The sequence below is a fragment of the Cebus imitator genome, unplaced genomic scaffold (genome assembly GCF_001604975.1).
Source record: "Cebus imitator isolate Cc_AM_T3 unplaced genomic scaffold, Cebus_imitator-1.0 Scaffold79, whole genome shotgun sequence".
Classification (NCBI taxonomy): domain Eukaryota; kingdom Metazoa; phylum Chordata; class Mammalia; order Primates; family Cebidae; genus Cebus; species Cebus imitator.
Genome location: NW_016107394.1, coordinates 1385889 through 1405623, shown reverse-complemented (window position 1 = coordinate 1405623; position 19735 = coordinate 1385889). Strand labels below are relative to the sequence as shown.

Here is a 19735-nt window from a genome sequence, read left to right as displayed (position 1 = left end):
CTCACCGCAACCTCCGCCTCCTGGGTTCAAGCAATTCTCCTGCCTCAGCCTCCCGAGTAGCTGGGACTACAGGCACACACCATCATGCCCAGCTAATTTTTGTATTTTTAGTAGAGACGAGGTTTCACCTTGTTGAGCAGGGTGGTCTCGATCTCTTGACTTCGTGATCTACCCGCCTCGGCCTCCCAAAGTGCTGGGATTACAGGCGTGAGCCACTGCGCCTGGCCTGGCTGTATGCCTTTAAGACCATTTCCAGAAACTTCAAATGGTTGCTTTTGAAAAACAAGTTTCACCAGTTTTACTGGAGAGTGGGTCTGTGGAACTTCTCATGCTGTCACCAGAAGTCCCTTCTAACCCATCAGTTTTGTAACTGTCCCTTCTCATAATGTATTCTCTCCAGTGCTATGCATTCATCCTAGGTAGATGTGGCAGTACTGACCCCAATTAAGAAGATAATCTCTTGCCTCTGGGGAAATATTTTCTAATTAGTGACCTATTTTTGTCCTTTTTCATAAAACAAAGATTCCCCAGATAGTAGTCCTTGGCTAGCTTGAATACTTTAGTCCTGACAGTTTGTAAGACTGGAGAAGTAAGAGTTTCCGTCTTTGACATTCTTGCCAGGTCTGGCAAGCTGAAACTTTTAATGCTGCCTCTAGGATTTGACCTGTGTCATGTGCCTGATGTTTGGGTGAGGCATCAAGGATGATTCAATGATAAGAACTGAGCTTTATCATTTACCTCAGAGGGATTCTGTGTGTCTACATATGTTCTAGGTGCTGGAAATAAGGGAGTGAAAGAAAAGGTAATGTTGCTGCCTTTGAAGAAGTTCCCCTAGTGGTGGAGATAGCCATAAAACAGATAAGGGCACTATAATTTATTAAGTGGATACTGTGAGGCACAGTGGCTTGCACTGGTAGTACCAGCTCCTTGAGAGGCTGAGGTAGGAGAATTGTGTGAGCCCAGAGTTTAAGTCCAGCCTTAGCAACATATCAAAACCCTGTCTTTAAAAAAATAAAATGTTAAGAGTGAACACTGTGATAGAGTTGCAGAAGAGGATGACCTAAGTCAGCTTTTCCCATGTTACAGTCACTGACACATAATCTGGATCTCAACAGATGACTAGGAGTGATAAGGAGAATATTTTAAGTAAGGGAATAGAATGCACAAAGATATTGTACTGGTAAAAAGCCTGGTACCTTCAGAGAGTTTTAAGTAATTCATTATCATAGGGAATGGGAGGAAGTGATAATTGACACATTGAGGAAGACCAGCCCATAGAGGAGGGAGGGTCTTGCATAATGTTGTGAAGCTTTGATTTGAAATGGAGTTAAAGCTTTCAAATTATCATAGAGTAAAACAGAAAGGACCTTAGAGGTTAGTAGACTGCAATGTCTTGTCTTAGCTATCTCCATTCCTGACCTTGACGCATGACTTTGTATACCAAGCACTTAGAAAATATCCATTTTCTACCTCCTCTATATGTCTTCTTACATATGAGGGATCAGCATCACTGTAATAATGGGCCCTAGGATTGTACATTCTTAGTATCTTTATATTCTTCTTAAAACATATTACATACACAAAGACAGGAGAGCTTATTTTGTGCCAGGCACTATTCTAAGGTATTAGTTGAATTTACTCATTTATACTTTCCTCAACATGAGGGTTATTAGGTTTTGTGCTACTGTCTTCATTTTACAAATAATGCAAGTTATACACTGAAGGTAAGTGGTGGAATGAGGATTCACACCCACGCAGCTGAGTCTAGAATCAAACTCTAAACAAAATACTACACTGAATCCAAGCTAGTGTAACTCTCTGCCTCCTGGCCAAATATCTTTGGCTCATCATTCGGGGACCTTTTTCTTTCTTCTATTCAACAAATAATTATGTCTTGACTAGCTATTGTAAGTTAAGCTCTCTGCTGCATATAATGGGACAAACTCAAGAGACACTTGTTCAGTTATTTAATAACCACACACCCTGCTCTGTGCCAGGCCCTAGGCTTGGAGATGGGTTTATGGAACTAAATTAATTTATTCGTTTGTGTATTCCAGAAAATTTGCAAGATGCTGGGTGACGAATAAATGATAAATAAAAGATAGTCTCTATTTTGGAGTTGCTTAGGGAGAGTAAGAGGGGGATAATTAAATAGTAATTATAGAATATTGGGATAAATATTGTCATTGATGTACACCCTGAGAACTAAGAGAACAAATAGGATAGGTCAATGAACTCACCTGGGAGAGGTCTAGAAAACTTCACAGAAAATAGTGACTTTTTCCTTAATAGGCAAAGAGGGGGAGAAAGCATTTTTAAATGGAGCACCTTGTGCAAAATCTTGAGGGTATAAAAGATCATGGTTTGGTCAAGGAGCATGAAATAGCTTGAGGTGTTTAGAGCAGGCAACTTTTTCTATAAGGGATTAGATAGTAATTATTTTAGACTTTGATAGCCATAGAGTCTCTGTTACAAATATTCAACTTTGTAGCATGAAAGCAGCCACAGAAAATATACATTAATGTGTGAGCCTGGCTATGTTTCAGTAAAACTTTATTTATGGGGCTGGGCATGGTGGCTCATGCCTGTAATTCCAGCACTTCGGGAGGCTGACGCGGGTGGGTGGATCACCTGAGGTCGGAGTTCAAGACTAGTCTGACTAACATGGAGAAACCCCATCTCTACTAAATATACAAAATTAGCCAGACGTCATGATGCATACTTTTAATTCCAACTACTTGGGAGGCTGAGGCAGGAGAATCGCTTGAACCTGGGAGGTGGAAGTTGTGGTGAGCTGAGATCGCGCCATTGCACTCCAGCCTGGGCAGCAAGAGTGAAACTCCATCTCAAAACAAACAAACAAACAAAAAAACCTTTATTTATGAAAACTGGCTGGGCATGATGGCTCATGCCTGTAATCTCATCACTTTGGGAAGCCAAGGCAGGAGGATTGCTTGAGTCTGTGAGTTTGAGACCAGCCTCGGCAAAATATGGTCTGTCTCTACAAAAAAATAAAGAAAAAATTAGCCAGGCATTAGTGACATGTGCCTGTATTCCAAGCTACTTGGGAGGCTGAGGCAGGAGGATTGCGTAAGCCCAGGAGGCTGCAGTGAGCCATGTTCATGCCACTGCACTTCAGCCTGGGTGATAGAGGGAGACTCAGTCTCAAAACCAACAAACAGCAAGCTGTATTTGGCTTATGGCCATAGTTTTCTGACCTCAGATCTGGTGTGTGACGTGTCTGGTAGGGAGGGAGAGTGGCCAGGAAGGTCCCTAGGAAGTTGATTTTTTGTATTGTAAAAGGCTTTGAATGCCAGGCCAACAAGTTAGGGCTTTATCTTGTGGGTAATGAGGAGACATGAGAAGTTAAGTAAAGGAGTTGGTATAGATATTTACTTTTAAGATCATTCTAGTGTCTAATATGGTAGATAGACTGGCAAAAAAGAGACTAGTTGTACAAAGATAAGTGAGAAATGACTGCCCTATACCTGCCCTTGAGCAATAGCTTCTGATCTCAGTGGAGACAGATATTTCACCCATGAAACATCCATGTCCTAGGACTCTGTAAATGACATTTAGAGCTATTATACCTGAAATATGGTATGTTTCCTTGTTAGATGTTCAAGAGGTGAATAAGAGTGGGTAAAAACCTAGATCTGGAACATGTGACTTATGGATTTGATATGGCTAGGTTCTGTGTTAGAGGTGGGCCTGGTAGGAGTGATTGGATTATGGGGGTGGTGTTCTCATGAATGGTTTAGCACCATCCCCCTTAGTATTGTGTAGTGAGTGAGTTCTCATGAGATCTGGTCATTTAAAAGTGTGTAGCACCTCACCGCCTCGCTCTCTCTTCCTCCTGCTCTGGCTGTGTAAGGTGTATCTGTTTCCCATTCACCTTCTGGCACGATTGTAAGTTTCCCAAGGCCTCCTCAGGAGCAGAAGCTGCTATGCTTCCTGTACAGTCTGTGGAACTATGAGCTAATTAAACTTCTTTTCCTTACCAGTCTCAGGTATTTCTTTTCTTTATCTTTTTTTTTTTTTTGGCAGAATCTTGCTCTGTTGCCCAGGCTGGAGTACAGTAGCACAATCTTGGCTCACTGCAACCTCTGCCTCCTGAATTCAAGCAGTTCTCCTGCCTCAACCTCCCAGGTAGCTAGGATTACAGGCACATGCCATGATGTCAGCTATTTTTTGTAGTTTTAGTAGAGACGGGGTTTTACCATGTTGGCCAGGCTGGTCTTGAACTTCTGACCTCAAGTGATCTGCTCACCTCGGCCTCCCAAAGTGCTGGGATTACAGGCATGAACCACGGTGCCTGGCCACAGGTATTTCTTTATAGCAATGCAAGAATGGACTAATGTAGGGTTCTAAATATTTTGGGCTAGGTGGGAGTTGGGAAGCAGCAGGGAAAGTGGGAATGGAGGTGGTGCGATTTGGTTTGGGAAACATAAAAGATAAGTAGTAGGGAACGAGGTTGGAAAGAAGAGGGAAGAGTTATTGATTCTAAGGAAGAACCCAGGAAAGCCATCCAGATTGCTGTACCCAAAGGTGTGTTGCTCTTCTGGTTTTCTGTCAGTGAATTCTGTTCTCTGGTGGATCAAACTGACTGGGCGTATTTTGTAGAAATTATAGAGAGATGTCTTCCCTCTTCTCTGCTCCCACTCTCACTACTTCACTACTGCTTAACACTTGGAATGGGTTTATGCTTTGTGTCACCTTCTGGGAGATCACTTTTTTGAGCACATGGAACTAAATATACCTAGTGACAGCTGGTGCCTTGGCTCTTTGGAGAGCTATTGAGCTGTAGTTCTAGCCAATGCTGCATTCCCCATGGTAAGACAAGACTCTTTAGGGAGCCTCCTTAGGTTTTCCTGAGAGAAGAGCTGCTTGTTCTATGTCTGAAATAGTAAATCCTTTTAGGGGGAGCCAAAAGCTGCCCATTTAACTTTGTTATTACCTTTTGTTACTTTTAAACTTTGTCTTTAATCAGACTTTAGCTCTTAGCTGGATGTGGGACAGTTTTCAGGGTAAGATGTAGTAATGCCTACTTCAAGTATATTGGACATCAAAGTTATAGCTCAACACAGTATTCTTGGGTGCCATGCTTATGGCTGAGTAACTGGGAACTTCTATCAAGAGTATATGGTTTGGCAGAGGAGATAGACATCTCATAAGATTAATAAAGGTATGCACAGGCACTATGGGAGCATAGAAGAGGATGCCTTTGATCAAGAATCTTTTTCTGTTACTTTCCTGTCCTTATCTCACTCTTCTGCCAATAATAATCTCAATTAACATCTGAATTGTGCTTTAAAACTCATAGCACTTTAGTGTACAACAGGAATTACAAACTATGCCCCTGAGGGGCCAGAAAGCATTATAACTGAGTAATGTGTGCTGTATAAATGCATATGCATAAATCTGTGAGTGGTGAGAGCTGTGGCAAACTGGAGAGCACATGCCTCTTCGGAAGGAGCAGCTCTGGCAGATTGTTGCCATGTAGTTATGTCAATCCAAGAGCGGTTCTAAGAGGTTGGGGATTGAGGCCTCCATTAGCTCCTTTAGCACCAACTCCCCAACCTTTAAGATACCCCAAATTATATAATATATATATACATACACATATATAATGTGAATTATACATATATAAATATATTTTATATATAGTCATATGCCACATAAGGACATTCAGTCAACAATGGGCCACATATATAATGTGGTTCCATAAGATTATAATATCATATTTTTACTATATCTTGTCTATGTTTAGTTATATTTAGATACACAAATACTACTGTGTCACAACTCCCTACAATATTCAGTTCAGCAACATGTTGTACAGGTTTGTAGCCTAGGAGCAATAGGTTATTTCATATTACCTAGGTGTGTAGTAGGCTATTAATAAAAACAAGTAGGGTAATTATTTTTCTGCTTATTTCGTTCACGGTTGAGAGTGTCCAGAGCTTATCCTAGCAGCTCAGGGTACAAGGTGGGCACCAACCCTGGATAGGATGCCATTCCACTACAGGGCACACTCACATACACACCCTCACTCACTCAGGCTAGGACCATGTAGACATGCCAGTTCACCTAAAATGCACATCTTTGGGATGTGAGAGGAAATCAGAGAGCCCAGAGAAAACCCATGCACATGTGGGGAGAACATGCAAATTCCACACAGACAGCAGCCCCAGCTGGGAATTGATTTTTTTTTTCATTGACATTATAACAAAATGACATTGAAAGAAGTGATGTTATTTGAGGAGCTGCTGTATATATTTATTCTTTGATATGGACAATTGATTTTTTCCCTTAAGTTTAAAAGGTTAATAAAAACATCTTCATAAAAAGTTGCATTTTAAAATTAATTTGTGGCTGGCTGTGGTGGCTCATGCTTGTAATCCCAGCACTTTGGATGACTGTGAAGCCGGGTGATCACTTGAGGTCAGGAGTTCGAGACCAGCCCAGCCAACATGGTAAAACCCTGCCTCCACTAAACACACAAAAATTAGGCAGGCATGATAGTGGGCGCCTGTAATCCCAGCCTGTAATCCCTCAGGAGGCTGAGACAGGAGAATTGCTTCAACCTGGGGGACAGAGGTTGCAGTGAGCTGAGATCACACCACTGCATTCCAGCCTGGGCGACACAGTGAGACTCCATCTAAAAAAAAAAAAAAAAAAGAATAAATAAATGTAAAATAAAATTAATTTGTAATGAACAATCTTCATAAAAATAGTGTGCGTGCTATGCAAATGCAACCTCATGACAAGTCCCTTAGCTGTCACTCTCCTTTTCCAATCAAATTGTTAGTCCTTAAGCCACTCCTGTATAAAATTCTAAAGTCATTTGAGGTTACTGTGGCTAGATCTTTTGATTTTTTTTTTTTTTTTTGAGATGAGGTCTTGCTCTGTTGCCCAGGCTGGAGTGCAGGTGGTATGATCATGGCTTACCACAGCCTTAACCTCTGGGGTTCAAATGATCCTCCCACCTCAGCCTCTCAAGTAGTTGGGACCACAAGTGCACAGCACCACATGTGGCTAATTTTAAATTTTTTTGTAGAGATAGGGTTTCACTATGTTGTCCAGACTGGTCTTGAACTCCTGGACTCAAGCAATCTTCCCACCTTGGCCTCCTGAAGTGCTGAAATTTAAGGCATAAGCCTTAAATTGTACTAAAAGTCCACTTTCTCAGGCTATCTTTTAAACAAATCAAACCTCTTTTGATTTGTCTAAAAGATAGCCTGAGTGAACTTTTAGTGAAATTTTCTGATTTTTTTTTTTTTTTGAGACTTTTTGAGATGGAGTCTGGCTCTGTCATGCAGGCTGGAGAGTGCAGTGGCACAATCTTGGCTTACTGCAACCGCTGCCTCCCAGGTTTAAGCGATTCTTCTGCCTCAGCCTCCCAAGTAGCTGGAATTGCAGGCATGGGTCACCCTGCCCAGCTAATTTTTGTATTGTTTAGGAGAGACAGGGTTTCACCATTTGGCCAGTCTGGTCTTAAACTCCTGACCTCAGGTGATCCACCCACCTCTGCCTCCTAAAATGCTGAGATTACAGGTGTGAGCTACCATGCCCGGGCAAAATTCTCTGATTTTAAAATTTAGGTTCAACTTTGTAAAATGCTGTGCAGGCCAGTAAAAGACAAATGCAAAGGCAGTTTATGACTCTGCAAACATGTCTCATTTAATCCTTACCATGCCCAAAGGAGGGGCATTATTAACCCTAATTTTGAGAGGAAAATAGGCTCAGAGAGGCAAAGTAGCTTGCCCAACAGTCACACAGCAAGTAAGTAGCCCGTTTCTATGGGTTCTGCATTTCTGACTCTTCAGGCCTGATTGTTGCAGCTTCATTTCTTTATTTTCTAAAGAGATCCCATTCAGCATAGGTACCTTCCTTCAAGTAGAGCTTCTATTCACCACTTTCTCATTTGGCATCCTCTTCTTGCTGACCCTGTTTTCTGACCCTACTCCTTTTTTGTGTGCTTTGTGGCACCAGTAGGGTCTATATGTGAGTCCCTGTGCAGATCTTCCTTGCATTTTCTTTCTGAGTTTCTCTGCTCTCCACATACCTCGGTGATCAGGCTTGACTATAAAAATTTGTCTATTTCTTGTTGGTTTCCTATGAGCAGCTGGTATCTCACGTCAGATGGTTTCCTGGAGTTATCTGATAATAGCAGAAAATCCCCTTCCTTGGAGATTTTGGTGTTTCTGCTCCCAAGGCCTGCTTATGATAACTGTCTCTCTAGTCTTAGATTAAGAGGTTCTAGGTTGGAGCCTGTGAGGACCAAAGAAGGGTATATCTTGAAGGACCTGATTAATCAAACCTAAAAAATCATGAGAATAGCAGATTTCATCTCTAAATTATATCCCAATCCTGACAACTTCTCATCACTTCCACAGCTACCACCTTGTTTCGAGCCACCATTAGCTCACATTATTGCAGTAGCCACCTGGGTGATTTCTCTGCATCTACCCTTTCCCTTTTATAGCCTACTTTTTAACACAGTATCCAGAGAAATCCTCTTAAAAATATAAATGTGATCATGTTATACCTCTGTTCAGCTCCCAACCCTGTAACAGCTCCCATCTCAGAGTGAAAAATCAAAGTCTTGATAATAGCCTAAAAAGGATGCTCTTTGTTCTGGAACTCTGTGGCTTCTTTGAGTTCATCTTCTGCTACTCACCACCTTATTCGTTTCTCACCAGCCAAACTGGCCTTCTTATTATAACATACCAAGTTGTTCTCTTGCCTCAGGGACTTTGCATCTACCCCTCTCTATTCTTGGGATACTCTTCTTCCAGTTATTCTGCATGCCTTTCTCCCACACCTTCTTCAAATATTTGCATTAAAATCACCTTCTTGCCTTTTGCTTTGTTGCACTTCTGAAGGCAAGATGGATCACCAGCTGCTCTACTGGAGCCACCGACAAAAATTTGGCCACGGCTCTCGCTCTTGTTGGATCTGCTCAAACCAGCATTGTCTGATCTGGAAATACTGCCTCAATATGTGTCTTTAGTGTTGCCGTCAGTATGTGAAGGATATAGGTTTCATTAAATTGGACTAAGTGGTCTTTCTCGAATGGATTATCTAAGGCATCCACCCATTGAAAAATCATATTACCTATTTGTACATAAAATAAAAATGAAGAAAATGAAGTCAGCTTCTTAATGATACCTTGATTCCTCTCATTAAAATGACAAACTGTGAATACCATTACTCTTAGCATTCCCTATTCCTCTTCCCTGCTTACTTTTTTGTTTATTTAAATTTAATTTTATTTAAAACATTTTTAAAGTTTTATTTTATTTGTAATTGACACATAACAGTTGTACGTATTGGCTGGGCATGGTGGCTGACGCCTGTAATCCCAGCACTTTGAGAGGCTGAGGCAGAAGGATTGCTTGAACTCAGGAGTTCGAGACCAGCCTGGGCAACATAGTGAGCCCTTGTCTCTATAAAAAATCCAAAAAATAGCTGATTATGATGGTGCACACCCATAGTCCAACTTACTTGGGAAGTTGAGGCAGTTGGATCACCTATCCTGGGTGACACAGTGAGACCCTGTCTGAAAAAAAACAAAACCCCACCAACCAACCATCCAAAAAAATTGTACATATTTATAGAATACAGTGTGATGTTTTGATACATGTATACAATGTATAATGATCAAATTAGGGGGTAATTAGTATATCTGTCATCTCAAACATATATCATTTCTTTGTGGTAAACATTCAGAATCCTTTCTTCTAGCCATTTTGAAATATACAATATATTATTATTAACTAAAATCATCCTACTGTGCAATGGAACACTAGAACTTAAAAACTTATCCTCCTAATTGTAAATTTGTACCCATTGACCAATCTCTCCCCATCTTCCCATTCACCCTTCCCAGATTGTGGTAACCACTATCCTATTCTCTACTTCTATGAGATCAACTTTTTAAGATTCCATATATAAGTGAGAACATGTGGTATTTGATTTTTTGTGCCTGGATTATTTCACTTAGCATAATGTCCTCAAGGCACATCCATGTTGCCACAAATGGCAGAATTTCATTCTTTTTTTAAATGGTTGAATAGTATGCCATTGTGTAAATATACCACATTTTCTTTAAACATTCATTTGCTGATGGACCTTGAGGTTGATTCTCTATCTTGGCTATTGTGAATAGTGCTGCAGTCAACATGGAAGTGCAGATGTCTTTTCAACACGCTGATTTCATTTCCTTTGGATGTGTACCCAATAGTGGGATTGCTGGATCATATGGTAGTTCTATTTTTCATTTTTTGAGGAACCTCCATACTGTTTTATTAGGTATTTTCTTTTTTGTAGCTGTTGTAAATGGGATTGCTGTTTTGATTTCTTTTAACTGTTTTTAGGTGGTGTCTGTAGGTTTTTCTAGATTTAATATCATGTTGTTGGCTGGGCACGGTGGCTCACACCTATAATTCCAGCACTTTGGGAAGCCGAGGTGGTTGGATTCCTTGAGATCAGGAGTTTGAGACCAGTCTGGGTAACATGGTGAAATCTTGTCTCGACCAAAAATACCAAAAATTAGCCAGGTGGGATGGTGTGCACACCTGTAGTTCCAGCTACTTGGGAGGCTGAGATGGGAGGATTGCTTGAGGCCCAGGAGGTGGAGGTTGCAGTCAGCTGAGATCATGCCACTGCATTCCAGCTAAGACCCTGTCTCAAAAAAAAAAAAAAAAAAAAGATTATGTTGTCTGCATGCAGGGGCAGTTTTACTTCATCCTTTCCAATTTGGATGCCCTTTCTTTCTTTCTCTTGCCTAATTTCTCTGGCTAGGGCTTTTAGTACTATGTTGAATAATAGTGGTGAACGAGGGCATCCTTGTCTTGTTCCAGTTTTTATAGGAAAAGCTTTCAACTTTTCCCTGTTCAGTATGTTAGATGTGGGTTTGTCATATATGGACTTTATTGTGTTGAGGTATATTCCTTCTATACCCAATTTGCTGAAAGTTTTTCTTTTTCTTTTTTTTTTTAAGAGACAGGATCTCTCTCTATCACCAAGGCTGGAGTGCAATAGTGCAATCACAGTTCACTGCAGCCTCAAACTCCTGGGCTTAAGCAATCCTCCTGCTTCAGCCTCCCAAGTTGCTAGGACTACAGTTGTGTGCCACCACAGCTGGCTAATTTAAAACTTCTCTTCATAGAGACAGAGTCTTATTATGTTGCCCAGGCTGGTCTCAAACACCTGGCCTCAAACTGTCCTCCTCCTGCCTTGGCCTCCCAAGGCACTGGGATTATAACTTTGAGCCATCATACCTGGCTGAGAGATTTTATTATGAAGGGATGTCCTGCTTTATTTATATTGTCTCTCTCACTCCAGTCGGATGATGAGGATAAAGATCCTTGTTTGTTTTGTTTACTACTTACGGCCTCTCTAGTACTGGTAATTATATCTAGTACACAGAATCCTCATTGACTATCTGTTGAATAAATGAGTGAAGGATTGACTGTATTAATTTATGGTCCTAGACTGGCTCTCTTAGACTTCCTGTGACTATATCTAGGTAATCTGAGACCATCTATTCATGTAGTCAGCAACATTTACTGACATTACTCTGGGTCACATTCTTTCCTGGACCTTGTGGACAAGGAAAAATGGATGAGACGTTGCCTAAAATTTCTACTAAAATGTGTTCTTGTGAGAGTAGTGACCAGAATTGCATTTCTTTTTTGATTTTGAGGATCTGTGGAAAGCAGTGGTCAGTGTTTAGTCTGATGCATATGAATGAGATTAACAATTAAGCTATATGAGTATCTCTGGAGTTAATTACCAGTTCAATTTCTGAAAGCTTTGATTTCCTTTATTTTTCTTCTTTCTTGTTAAAGTATATTATGGAAAAAATTTCCAGATAATTAAAAGACATTATGTGTCGTGCTGGGGAAAAATTTGGATTTTAACGTCAGACTAAATACTAACTCCATGACTTGTCAGCTATAACTTTGAGCAAGTGTTTCAATTATCTAATGCTGTGTAACAAACTTCCTTATAACTGTGACTTAACACAGCAACAACATTAATTTTGCTCATGGGTCTGCAATCTTGGCATGGCTCAATAGGGATAGCTCATCTGCATCTATTCAGTGTCAGGCGAACTGATTGCAGAGCTGGGGGCTGGAATCACCTAAGGTCCTAGTCACTCACTTACCTGACTCCTGCGCTGGAAGACCCAAACAGCTGGGGCTACTCACGCATTTCTATCTCTACATAGTCTTTCCACATGGTATCTCCAGCAGGGTGGCTTCAGGGTGTCCAGGCCTCTTACATGTTGGCTCAGGGTCCCTCAGGCATGTGTCCCAAAAGAGAGAGAGCCAGGTGAAATTTGTATTGCTTTTTCTAGCCTAGACTTGGGTGTCATGCAACATCACTGCTGCCACATTCCATGTTAGAAGATGAGTCACTAATGTCAGCCTATATTAAAGGGGAGGGAAATCTACCTTTAATGGGAGGGTTGTCAAATAATTTGTGGACATGTTTTAAAATCCTCACAGTGAATTAACCTGGTCTAAACCTAATGTGATTTGGGGCAAATGGCATCATCTTCAAGAGTATTACTGTTCTCATTTATAAAATAAGTATGATAATTCATTGGTTGTGAAGATTTGATGAAGAAATATTGTGGAAATTATTAGAATATTGCTTAGTATAAGAGTATTCAAACATTTTAAATTCTTCCTTTTTTCTTTCCTCTTTTAGCTTATTGATTTTCAGTTAACTGTTGTGTTATCTTTTCATAATTAAAAAATATGAGGAAGGAATTTCTAATTTATATATATTTTTCAAGTGTGACATGAAACAAAGAGGAAGTGACAACTAAATGGCAGCTAAGACATATGCACAAGGAAGGATACATGAGTGATGTGATACACTTGTGTGTTGGGTAGATGGAATGTGTTGTGGCTAGCTAGAGGCAGGTGACCTGTGTGGAGATCTTGATGGGCTGACTCCTTGGTATATCTTGTGACTTGTGTACTTTTCCCTTGCAGTTCCTGAGGGAAGACCTTAATTACCATGACCCAACAGTGAAACACAGCACCTTCCATGGTGAGGATAAGCTCATCAGCGTGGAGGACCTGTGGAAGGCATGGAAGTCATCAGAAGGTAATAGGCAACCTGGTCATCAATCCTAGTTGCGGGAAGGTTTAGAGAAGAGAGAAGCAGCAACTTGGCCTTAAAAGGACATGAATATAAAATGCTTAGTAAAGGGTAAATTATTGAAATGATTGTCTACAAACAGTCATTAAATAAGACTGAATATAGTCACTGTGCTGGACATGGGGAAGTTTCTACAGAGTTGGAGTTCTTTTTCATTAGAATACTTTTTGAATTCTATCCTATTCCTACCCCTTTCCACACACACACCTGACCCTGGCATAGGAATCTTCCAGATTTTGCTGCTTCATCTCCAGAGATAGGGAGCTTACTGGTCTCTTGAGGCAGCCTCTTTCTTCTCCAGCTTCCCACTTAGTCCCAGCTCTGCTGAGTCCTTGGGTGAGGGTACAGACTCTCTTGTTTTCTATAACATCTTGGTTGAAAGCTTTTTTTTTTTTTTTTTTTTGAGATGGAGTCGTGCAGGCTGGAGTGCAGTGGCCATCTCAGCTCACTGCAACCTCCACCTCCCGGGTTCTAGCGATTCTCCTGCCTCAGCCTCCTGAGTAGCTGGGACTATAGGCATGCACCACTGTGCCTGGCTAATTTTTGTAAATTTTTGTATTTTTAGTAGAGACAGGGTTTCACCATATTGGTCAGGCTGGTCTTGAACTCCTAATCTCATGATCCACCCACCTCAGCCTCCCAAAGTGCTGGTATTACAGGCGTGAGCCACCGTGCCCAGCCAGCTGAAAGCTTTTCTATACCATCTTGGTTGAAAGCAATAGTGTACAGTAGACTCTTCTGAGTTTTCTCTTTTCCAGGTTAAGTAGCCCTACTTCTTGAAGAAAAACTTTTCTCAGCCTCCTTCTCATCTTGATTTCCTGCCTATAAACACTTTTGTTAATGTGTTTCTTAGATCCTGTAGTTGGCTGCAGACCTCTAAGTGTGATTTTATCATCGCAGAGTTGAACACGATTGTCACCTTCTTGGTTCTGAATCCTGTGCATTTGTTATTGCAGTCTGATTAGATACTGGTGTCTCACTAGTCATACCACTTTACTGACCCATGTTGAGCTTAATGAAAACTTTAGATTTGTGTAAAACTGCAAAATCATGATTACCATTTTTTTTTTCCTGGAGCATTTACTTCAGAGTTCTTAGTGAAAGGGCATGTGTGAGACTTGACAGGGAAGGGAAAAACAGGGCTTTAGCTTCCTCTCTATTTATATCTGTGGCTAGGGCACAGATACCAACAAGGCTGGAAGTAGTCTCTCTTCCCAAGGTCTCTTAGGGCAGGTTCTGATGCTAACAGGGGTTAGACATAAGTAACCACCAGAGTCCCTAGTTTTTAATTTGAGGAACCTTAGGCCTAGATGTATAAAGTTACTTGTTCATTATCATGCATTTAGTAGAGTCAGAACTTTGGCTTGGAACTTCAGCTCTGTAGGCCGATGCTTTTCAGTACCCTCTTGGTTGATAGCATTAGTCTAGAGAAGACTAGTTTTAGTAGAAATGAGGCAGTTTCTATTTTTATTTACATTTTAATTTAGGCTTACAGAATTTGAGATCTGAAAGGGATCATCTATATTGTAGATGGAGAGCATTAAATTTGAAACAGGAAGACCTGAATTCTAATCCTGATTATGGGATGGACAGGCTGATGCTTCCTGTTAACTCTATGTTTTATCAGTGTAGGAAAAACATTAGGCAGCTGTAGGAGAGAGCTTCCTAGATATCTTTGGAAGCTGAGTTCTTTCTGGGGTCTTTTCTTTAATAGCTCTTGAGCAACTCAGGCTGCCTACTGATGAAGATCAAGCCAGTGACATGAGCTTTGGAACTATACCAGCGGTGCTAGGAAAAAAAATCTTCTGCTAGCATCATTTAGTTTTTTGCTTTCTTATTTTTCTCTAATAACATGAGGACAGGGTGGCTGGTTTTTAAGAGTGTGTTTCAAAAGTAGGAACTTAGAATTAGAGATGGCAGGGAGAGCATTCTGGCCTTTTCTGAAAGCTCACATAGAAGTATCTAGGAAAGGAAAGTGAGAGGGCAGAAACAGAGGGACTGAATCATAATGCTAGAAAACAGCTCCAGGCAGTTTTCTGCTAAGGACTTTATTTTTGGACTCAGCAACTATTTGGAACACTTCCAGTGTGTTCTAAATTACAGGAAAATGGAAGACAATGGAGTGAGGTTTTTTGGGGGAGAGTCTTCATTAACCATGAGTGGAGAAAAGCCTTTCAATGCACAGTGATGTAGTTCACAGTTAAGATGAGAAATGATATATATGAACCATTTTTGAATTTGCTTACTGTGTGTTATACCTGGTGATTTGACAGACTAAAATGCGAAGTTTTATATGTCATCTTCCTCTCAATGATTTGCTTCATTATTCAGAGAAAGTCCCTTAATCTTTCTGGAGTGATGATTTCCAGAGCTACAAAAAGTATGTAATATTCTGGCACTGACTCAAACTGGCTGTACTGAGTTTAGCTAGATGATGTAGATGTCAGCAGTGGTCATTTGTGTTCAGAACGTTAGCTGGCTAGTGTCAGCTGTGTGATTAGCATTGTTAACATTTCTGAGTAATGTTGGGAGCCAGTCTTTTCTCTGTGTTATATAGATCTTCACAGGAAAGCTTTCTAATCTCTATCTTAGCCAGCTCTGGACTTTAGTAATAAAAATAGCAGCAGCGGCAACAAAAACTCAAAAACTACTTTAACATTTATGTACTATTTAATATATGCTAGGCACTGTTTCTAAATGTTTTACATATATTAACTTATTTATTTCTCACAGAATCTGTATGAAGTGTAGATATTATGATTATATAGAGTTAGCACAGAATTCACAAGTTAAAATCACAGCCCCCAGTAAGGCTACTCTCACTTCAGACATTAGCCACAATTTTTTTTTTTTGAGACGGAGTTTCGCTCTTGTTACCCAGGCTGGAGTGCAATGGCGCGATCTCAGCTCACCGCAACCTCCGCCTCCTGGGTTCAGGCAATTCTCCTGCCTCAGCCTCCTGAGTAGCTGGGATTACAGGCACGCGCCACCATCCCCAGCTAATTTTTGTATTTTTAGTAGAGACAGGGTTTCACCATGTTGACCAGGATGGTCTCGGTCTCTTGACCTCGTGATCCACCCGCCTCGGCCTCCCAAAGTGCTGGGATTACAGTCGTGAGCCACCGCGCCCGGCATTAGCCATAATTTCAAGCTGTTCCCAGGCCACCTGCACTTTTGACCAGCTGGCTACAATTCATATATTACCATGGCCTTCTCAGATCTGATAATTAACTAGAACTACTCACAGAACTCAGGAAAGCCCTATACTTACAATTATAATTTTATTATAAAAGATACAAATCAGGACCAGCCAAAAGAAGAAATTCATAGGGCAAGATCTGGGAGGGTCCTGAATATAATACTTTTTTGTCCTCTCCTTGTGGAATCAGGACACATCTCCCTTTCTAGCACATCGTTGTGTTTACCAGCCAGGAAACTCAACTGAACTTTGGGGTCCAGGGTTTTTCTTAGGGTTTCATTACATAAGCATGTTTTATTGAATTATTGGACACATGATTGAACTTGATTTCCAGCTCCCTTTTTCTCCCTAAAAGTTGGATTGATATCACCTGGCTCGGAGCCCCAACCCTCTAATCCCATGGTTGATTTTTCTAGTGAGCTGCCCTCATCCTGAGTCATCTTATTAGCCTGAACTCATATGTGGTCCAAAGGGCTCGCCATGAATCATAAAGACATCGCTATCACTGGGAATATACCAAAAATTCAGTGGGTACCTCCCAGTAACCCAGGACAAAGATCTGACAAATTCTTTATTATACAACATTAAGTATGGAAGAACTGGTCAAGTAGGTTGAAGAAAGACCAAGAATGAAGGCAACTCCAGGAATCCCAGCAGCAGAGTCTAGGAGATTGGGCTTTTCTAATGAAATACATTCATGTGACTCAGCTTTATTCATTTTTTATTTTTAAGTGTCTTTGCTCAAGAGTCAGATATGACAAGGGAAGAATCAGATTGGCATAGTGTGGATTACAGATTTAAACAGGGTGGCAATAGTGGGAGTGTGTGTGTGTAGGGTTTGGAGAGAGCTGCAATTTCCAGCCCCTACAGGATCATATGAGGTTGGAGGAGTGGCAACCTTTAAAGGAATGGTGGCTGGGTAGATTGAGAAATAGAATTACATATATGCATATATTTGCATATATGACCCATTGGAAACAGTAACGGTGTCATTTTTAGAGAGGAATGACGGGAGGCACTGACCTAAGGGAATTCTCCTCTAAAGCATGGCTTTTGTTGTTTCTAAGCAAAGTGCATCATTACTGTTTCTCCTCTCCTTTCCTGGACACTAGATTTTAAATGATGCTATCTGCTAAACAAAGTATATTTCTTTTTTTGAGACAGAGTCTCACTCTGTAGCCCAGGCTGGAGTACAGTGGCATGTCTTGGCTCACTGTAGCCTCTACCTCCTGGATTCAAGGATTCTCCTGCCTCAGCCTCCTGAGTAGCTGGGATTATAAGCCTGCACCTTCATGCCCAGCTAATTTTTATATTTTTAATAGAGATGGGATTTTGCCATGTTGGCCAGGTTGGTCTCTAACTCCTGATCTCAAGTGATCCATCCGCCTCAGCCTCCCAAAATGTTGGGATTACAGGCGTGAGCCACTGTGCCTGGCCAATATTTCTTAAGTAATATTTTCCTTCCCCATTTTAATGAATCAGGACTTCCTATCAATCTTTTATTCTATGTAATATGATTGCAGCTAACAGCAAAAGAACCTGGTAGTCTAGTGTGCCTGTGGACTTTGCTACAGTAGTTGTTTCAAAAAGTTTTTGTTTCCAAAAGCCTGGTAGAAAATAAACATCACAATAAATAAGTTCACAGATTTCTGTCTGTGCTACTCATTGGAGCACAGGATTTTTCTGCAGGAAGCAGTGGAGTAGTACAGCAGGTTCCTGAATAATATCACTTCATTCAACCTTGTTTGACTATAACGCTGATGAAAATAAAAAATTGCTTCTCAACTGGGGCTACTGTCTGTGTGTGGAGTTTGCACATTCTCTCCATGTCTGTATGGGTTTTCTCCAGGTACATCAGTTTTCTCCCACATCCCAAAGATACGCACTTTAGGTAAACTGGCGTGTCTAAATGGTCCCAGTCTGAGTGGGGGAGGAAAGGAGAGAGAGAGTAAGCGAGAGAGAAAGAGAGAGAGAGAGAGAGAGAGCACGCACACGTGCCTGTGTGTGTGCCCTGCAATGGAATGACATCTGATCTAGGGTTGGTTCCCACCTGGTGCCCTGAGCTGCCCAGGATAGGCTTCAGCTACTCTCAATCTTGAACTGAAATAAGTAGGTAAATAATTATCTTACTTGTTTTAATCTTACTTAAATATATGTACAGCTTACATTTATTTCATTGTTTAATATTAGAAGTGTTTTGTAAGTGTGGTAATGTTTTTGTGACCAGAAATATGCCATAGGAACTTCACCCTTGTTTATATCAATTAGCCTCTGGTAAAATTGGTTTTGTTATACCTTGTTTTGCTTAAAGTTGTAGTTTCCAACAACCCATTGATGACATTATTTGAGGACTTACTGTGCTGGAGAGCTAGGAAGCTTTTAGAAAGAACATCCAGGCCAGGTACAGTGGCTTACACCTGTAATCCTAGCACTTTGGGAGGCTGAGGCGGGTGGATCACTTGAGGTCAGGAGTTTGAGACCAGCCCAGCCAACGTGGTAAAACCCTGTCTCTACTAAAAATACAAAAATTAACCAGGTGTAGTGGTGGGCACCTATTATCCCAGCTACTTGGGAGGCTGAGGCGGGAGAGTCGCTTGAACCCAGGGGATGGAGGTTTCAGTAAACTGAGATCATGCCACTTCACTGTAACCTGGGTGGAAAGGAGAAACTCCATCAAGAAAAAAAGAAAAGAAAGAAAAAAAACCAAGTGAGCAAGCAAACAAGCAAGCAAGCGCCCAGCAGAGCTGCCGACCTCTCTGTTGACATAACACAGGGAGGCCAGGTGGCATCAGACTTCTGTCTAAACCATTTCAAAAGTCAGATTAGTATCAAAGACTTGGCAGGCTGTTTTTGCTTTTACATAAATCCAATGAGAGATATGTTTATTAGTATATTTTACTCATTTAAAAATAATTTTCTAAGTGAATCATCAAGTTACTTAGTTAAAAACCTCAGACATTAATTGTTTGCTGCTGTATTTTTTGGAAGAATCATACAGTTGGCTTTGTCTTTCCCTTACATTCTTTTGGATAATTTTTTTTCCTGAGGATAAAAACAACTAGCATCTATGTAGTGATTTAACATTTATCACATTTTATATTTATTTTAAATAGATACTTGAGGATACAAGGTTTTGCTTGCATCCCCATTTAATAAATAAGAACACTGAGTATCCCTCACCTAAGGGTTCTACCTCTTTAATATATCTTATGTTCATCTCTTACAATGTTGCCTTAGCTCAACTTTATTATCTTTTTTTTTTTTTTTTTTTTTTGACGGAGTTTCACTCACGTTACCCAGGCGTGCAATGGCGCGATCTCGGCTCACCGCAACCTCCGCCTCCTGGGTTCA

General features: G+C 40.8%; 1 protein-coding gene and 1 pseudogene across 5 annotated transcripts in view; both read left to right on the top strand.

Moving 5' to 3' along the window:
- STIM1 (stromal interaction molecule 1) overlaps window positions 1–19735 on the top strand; it is a 239070-nt gene that overhangs the window by 156003 nt on the left and 63332 nt on the right. For all 5 annotated transcript variants that reach the window (XM_017532855.2, XM_017532858.2, XM_017532856.2 and 2 more), the window contains exon 3: window positions 13017–13131. In XM_017532855.2, coding sequence (XP_017388344.1) covers window positions 13017–13131 — 115 coding nt within the window. The remainder of the gene's footprint in view (window positions 1–13016; window positions 13132–19735) is intronic.
- LOC108307504 lies at window positions 7498–9240 on the top strand (annotated as a pseudogene).